A 6,469-nucleotide genomic window follows, 5' to 3' on the forward strand; every position below is an offset into this window, starting at 1 on the left:
TTGGTTGTTATCTCTCATATAATGAGCTGAGATATGTCTGGCCCTTTGCACTCATTTGATTATTAACTCTGGTTTAGAGACTTCGCATGGATGGGCTAGAAGCTCCACTGATCCGTTGCAGTCGGGAATTATGTTTAAATTGTAATTGTTTTTCTATAACTAGGTCCAAATCTAATTTTTTTTTTTAAAATACGCCTCGTTTTAAAAGCTTCTTTAGAAAGATGTGGCCGTTTTTATCAAACCTATTTTACACCGATGACACCTGAAAATAGGTGGCACTCACAGCCTGTGTCCCGTCAAAGCCGCAGACACATGGGAGGAAAGAGCAAATAGCGTGTTGTTGCGTGGAGCTGCCAATAGGCGGCGCTGCAGACTTGCATTCTGTGCACCAACTCTCTACGGCAGAGACAGGACCTGCAGCAGCTGAAAACTCCTGTCAGCTCAGCTGCACTGAGCCTTTATTAATTGCATATTAATGTTAAAAACTAGTTTCCCCAGTCGCTTTGTCATACATTTCAATTAGAAGGTTGTCAGGAAAAACACGCTGCTATGTCTAATCATGGGCATTTTTCACATTTCTGCAATCATGGGCCGATCAGTCATTTCCTCCACAAGCTATACGCTTAATTATTTTCTTTATATCTAGTGATTTTTTTTCTTCACTGAATTACTTTTGGATGGAAACATGGACTAAACATCTCTTTACAAAAAACATAAAGTGGCTGCTGTGTGTGTGTGTGTGTGTGTGGGTGTGTGTGTGTGGGTGTGTGGGTGTGTGTATGTGTGTGTGTGAGGCGCTCTCTGACTTTTGATTTGGACTGTCAGAAGTCTTAATTAGTACTAAATCTGTGGCCAGAAACAAAGTGCAATCTAAAGAGCATTTTAATTCCCTGCACATACGCTGTCACTGCCCATAAAGTCAATTTAATAGCCTAAATAAAGAGGAGGATTTTTAAAAAACGAGTTTTCCTGCTTAGATTGATGATGTCACAATCATATAGTCCTTTAGCATATTACAGGTAATTATACTGCACAGAACATTAAATATAATAAAATGTCAGTATTTGTAGAGAAACTGGGATGATCTGTGCGGCAAAAAGCCTAAACTATGGTCGTAAATATCACAGGCAGCCTGTGTCACATTTTCATGACAGTGTCATTGGCTGTTTCATTTGTTTGTATTCAGACAATTCCAAGGAAAAGATGTCCAATTTTACAGCAGGGAAACAGCCGAAGAAAAACAATGGCGTTGTTTGCTTTGTTTTTATTCACCATGCCGTGGATCTCAGGATGACTTTTTTAATGTCACAAACCTCAGATTTTTTTTTTTTACTCTTACCACAGTGAAATAATGCGATTTAATGTGGTGCTTTTACAAGTGCCCTCTATTTTCCTAAATGGGGTCTATGGTTTCAAAAAAAAAAAAAAAAATCCTGTGCGCTGTTCAACAATCCAAAAGCACGTTTTCGAAAGCATGGTGGAGTTTGGGGGGAAAAAAATGATCAGGTTTTCCCCCTCAGCTTCCAATCGTGTTTCCAAAAGAAGGTATCAACCTTGGCCATATGGTATATGAGAGGTGTCAGAGGAGGCAGGTTGAGCTGAACACGCATCTCTGCTATGGTCTGGAGCCCTAGTTGCTATCCAAACACAAATAAACAGAGGAGGAACACTGGAGTTAATGATAGAGGACGGGGGGTGGAGGCGTGTCGGAGGGCGGGCTGAGCACTCCAGAGCCCCGGAGCCCTAAAAACTGAAGGACCGGTGCGCATTACGCACACTTCCAGCCTTCGCTCCGAACGACACTTCCACGCTGCTGCTGTCTCTCCTCCAGACTTCTTCGTCCTCTTTCCACAACTTGTCACATCTCTGCAAACGTCCGAGACATGAAAGCTGGCTGCCTGGCTACATGAGAGTTTCATGGACTTGGAACTTGGAAAACTTTTAGCGGCGCTTTATTGGAGCTCGTCGCTTCTATAGTTACTGTGGATTACTGACATACTGCAGGACCTTTGGCAGCTATTTATTGGGGTAAGATTGTGCTTGGCAGGGTTTGTCAGTCTCCTCAAGACGGAGCCCAACCTCCCATAACTTACTTAGTATAACTTTCTGGGGAAGAAAAAAGTTTATCTTGGGTTTAGAAACCAATGAGATGAAATTGTTAGTTTTAAAAACTCGACTTTCCGTTGACCAAAACTAAACCAAACAGTGTTTTTAGACGTTATTGTCGCTTCGTGATGGTCACCAGCTTGAGGTCATAGTTCAGCCACGTTCAGACATCACTGGTCTCTGTCCATGGCACGTAACGCCGAAAACAAGCAGTGGCCTTCGCGTTTGTAGACTTGTTGCGACTTATGGAAATTTAAAACCTTCTGCACAAAAAAAAAAAAAAAGAAAGAAAGAAACTGGCAGGAATTCATAGAGCAAGACAATGCACGTAGGCTGCTGTCAAAGCGTAAATGAAGTCCAAAGGTTATTGTGAGAAGAACAGGTTGAACACTTTTGTACACATGGGCACAGAACAGCAAGTGCCTGCATGGTTACTTATCCTGCACCTGTGCAAAATTATATTTAACCCAACACCCTGTGTGAAAGGGAAATCAACGTAGACATAATTGTAATATCTGGAAAACAAATAAGACAAGCGGCCAGACCTCCGGCTACCATGTGTGCAGGACTTAGACTCTGCAAGCCCCTCACTGAGTGTGAATAATGCCTTAATCTCCGCCAGGGTTCAGGTTTGACAGGCTTACTGAAATATTATGTTAAAATTTGATTTGCCCTGATCTGGTTAAAAACCTCCCCGAAGCTTAATATTTCATAACCTGTAAAAACGAATTTATTATTATTATTTTTTTTAACAGTTTTTTTTCCGTCTCCCCTAAATCTAAAGGTCAGCTCGCCGTTGCTCCACTGGCTCACCGCCAGTCCTGCTCTCACCATCCGCAGTCTTGAACTTAAACAGTGGACTTTTTTTTTCGGTGTGGGAAAACATAACGTGTCATCCTCCCGTCTGTGCGACCAGGCCTTGTAAACTGGTGCCCTGTCAGCTCACCTTCTTTGTCCCACACTGGTGGAGATCTGTTTTTATTTAACCCAAACGTTGCTGTGTGTGAAAGTAGTTTAACATGCCTGTAGGTTATTTACTGCCGTGTTCTCGTGCCCAGCTGAAGCCCGTCCTATACAAAAACATGCAGCATGGAAGAAAATGGACCTAAAAGCAAAATATTAGTGCCTATAAAATTTACTGGCGACTATCCATAGCCATAAAAATAAAAAGCACATGCATTTCCAGCAAAGATTAAAGTACCTTTCTTACACTTAATAGCCAGCATTTGTGTGTTTTGCTCTGACTCATGTTCATGCACAATAACACAGGCTATTTGATGTCTGTTGGCAACATTTCAAACATCTACAAATCTACATACAGAGCACTTGTTTTTCATAGTGAAACACTAACTACAAGCGTCAAAAACAACGCGTCTTCTCTAATTTGCCTGTAGGCCCATGAGATTTAGTGCCTTACATAGTGAGCTGAATATGTAATTTAAAGTGTTAATTGATGCCATGTGAGTTGTTTTACACCCACTTAATTTAATCGTAGTTTCGATGACTGATTTGTTAGGTTTTTTGTAATTGTCTTAAAGCTCACTTACGCCCAAACATTACTTTATACTTTAAATTGCTGCCCATTTACAGGTTGTACACTTTATTCGCCATATTTGATCTGTGGTTTTGTGCGATTAAAGCCGTTTGGTTATTTTTGTTTGTTTATTTTTTTCATATTTGATACTTGAAAGAACATAGCTTATCACCTTCATGGGCAGACATCATGTCTGTGAGATAAATACAATCGTGGCAAATTATGAAAAAGAGAAGCATAAAACATCTCTCAAGCAAAACAGCTGTGAATTCAAAAACATAGCAGATCTGCACTGTGGCTTATAACGGAGGGTTCATGCTTTGCCTTCGTTTGTAACCACATCACTACTGCCTCTAATGTGGCATTTACACACGCCGCTCATCGTTTTGTATTGTTCCCCCCCACCCCCACCCCCACCCCCTAGGATTATCACTGCGTCTTCTGCAGAGGTCTGAGTCGAGATGGGGAGCAAAGCCCTGCACGCTCCGATCCCACTGCACCCGGCCCTCCAGCTCACAAACTACTCCTTCTTGCAGGCCGTCAACACTTTCCCCGCTGACCAGCTGCAGGGACTGTACGGCCTCAGCGCGGTGCAGACCATGCAGATGAACCACTGGACTCTTGGTTATCCGCACATCCAAGGACTGAGGTCGACGATCACAGAGATGGCAGCCGCACAGGGTCTAGTAGACCCCCGGATTCCCTTCCCGGCGATACCCTTTACAGCAGCAGCGCAGCTCCTCCATCCAAAACAAGCCATTGCGCACGGCGTTCCCTCGCTGCACAAGGACAGACCGAGGTTTGACTTCGCCAATCTGGCCCTCGCTGCTACTCAGGAAGACCCGCCGAAAGCTGCGGATCTGGCGAAGCTGGCATCGGGACTAGGGGGAACCATCTCCGAGCTGAGCAAGCTTTCCCCGGACAGAAAACCTACCCGGGGCAGGCTCCCATCCAAGACTAAAAAGGAATTTATTTGCAAGTTCTGCGGGAGGCACTTCACTAAGTCGTACAACCTCCTCATTCACGAGAGGACCCACACAGACGAGCGGCCGTACACCTGTGATATCTGCCACAAGGCCTTCAGAAGGCAAGACCATCTCAGAGACCACAGGTAAGAAAAAAGGTTCAGAAATAATGTGGTATTTGCGCACTGGGTTAGGAGCGCTTGGGCAGCACTTCTGAATTTCCATGCAAATATAGTACAAATTATTTTATCTCTCCAGCCGGCCTCTTCAAAAAATTAAAGACGTCTTCATTTTAAACATATGAGTTTTGGCCTACTCCCTGAGTTTTCTCCATGAGGGCGCTAAAGCACTTTTACGCATAATGCTGGAAAACCTTTGCACAGTGGAGATTTTTTTTTTTTCGCTGTGTGACTCTGGGGTTTGTTAAGTCCACAATCAAATCCATGCAGCGACATACATTTGATTAAGTGTTATTTCTGTTTTACAGATACATCCACTCAAAGGAAAAACCATTCAAATGTCAAGAATGTGGGAAAGGATTCTGTCAGTCTCGAACTCTAGCCGTCCATAAAACCTTACATATGCAGGTAAGCTGGAAATATTAAACAATCACCGGGATGCTATAGTATGTGAGATGTTAAGATCATAATTCACTTACTATGATCTTACTGCATGCATGGGGTTATGAATAAGTCTCACAAAACAATTGGCCAAATAAGAAATTAGAACTAAAACATGATTGGGGAGAGATACACAACAAACGTTTTAGAGGTGACACATCACTGGATTTACTTAGATGGGTGAAAGATATAATTGCTAAACATTTTACACTATTAAAGGGAATAATCCTTTGCTTGCTTTAAATCTAAACAGGAGTCCCCCCACAAATGCCCCACATGCGGAAGAACCTTTAATCAAAGAAGTAACCTGAAAACTCACCTTCTCACCCATACAGACATCAAGCCCTACAGCTGTGGCCGCTGCGGAAAGGTGTTTCGGCGCAACTGTGACTTGCGACGGCACAGTTTGACGCACAGCCCACATCAGGACTACTAACCTGGAGAGACTATCAGAATAACAATGGGCAAAACGCACGAAGACGTTTTTTTCAAAGACAATCTCTAAATGAGGACACGTTTACTGCAGCACATTTGGTTGCACCTCAAGTGGGACAGCAGCGGAGCCACCTGTAAATATCAAGACCATGTACATAAAGTTGTTTTTTATTGTCTTTTCTGACCTTGAAATTATAAATATGTCAAACAACAATCATAAGTTTAAAGTATGTTAAATTGTATTTTAGAAATAAATACTTCCATGATACATTTGCATTCTTTCTGGTTTTATTTTTATTTGGAAAAGGAGAAGGCACATTAACCCAAAAGCAGCATTTGATGAAACCACTTACCACGGCCGTCACGTTAATAGTCTATATGTTTACAGCCAGCAGGCAGTGGGAGCTTACTGAGGCTGAACTTTTCCCTTTTTATAGTAGAGCAGTGGATATCAGTTGGCAGGGAACAGGAAACGACATGGGAGTCCTTCAGCTGTTAAAACCTTTTGTTCTTCATAATTATTCAATAAGCACAAGTGTGTGTGTGTTACCGTAAGTGACAACTGATTCTAAAAAGAAAAAATTATAAATAGAAATACTAATCATCAAATTATACCGTCATGACTTGTAGCATTGACTGACCTATTAAGCTCCATTATTATCGCCAATATCTAGTCTACAGAGGCTCATTAATATTATATTATCAGCTTTAGCAGCCATATCACGTGTCTTTATCTGCATCACCTCTGATATCATAATTGACCAGCAAAGGGACAGAAGCAGTCGCCGATGAAAGGAAAGTAATTCAAA

The 6,469-nt window shown here is 42.2% G+C and overlaps 1 protein-coding gene across 2 annotated transcripts; it reads left to right on the plus strand.

Moving 5' to 3' along the window:
* Window positions 1-1,760: 1,760 nt before the first annotated feature.
* Window positions 1,761-5,928, plus strand: osr2 (odd-skipped related transciption factor 2). Of its 2 annotated transcripts, none has more exons than XM_067511545.1 (4): window positions 1,761-2,028; window positions 4,065-4,751; window positions 5,093-5,192; window positions 5,479-5,928. In XM_067511545.1, the coding sequence occupies exons 2-4, from the start codon at window positions 4,102-4,104 to the stop codon at window positions 5,659-5,661; spliced, it is 933 nt and encodes a 310-aa protein (XP_067367646.1). In that variant the 5' UTR covers window positions 1,761-2,028; window positions 4,065-4,101; the 3' UTR covers window positions 5,662-5,928. The 2 variants fall into 2 exon arrangements, with proteins under 2 accessions (XP_067367646.1, XP_067367647.1); XM_067511546.1 differs by having other exon boundaries at window positions 1,762-2,028; window positions 5,561-5,928.
* The last annotated feature ends 541 nt before the right edge of the window (window positions 5,929-6,469 follow it).

Source organism: Channa argus, chromosome 7 (assembly GCF_033026475.1).
Source record: "Channa argus isolate prfri chromosome 7, Channa argus male v1.0, whole genome shotgun sequence".
Lineage (NCBI taxonomy): Eukaryota > Metazoa > Chordata > Actinopteri > Anabantiformes > Channidae > Channa > Channa argus.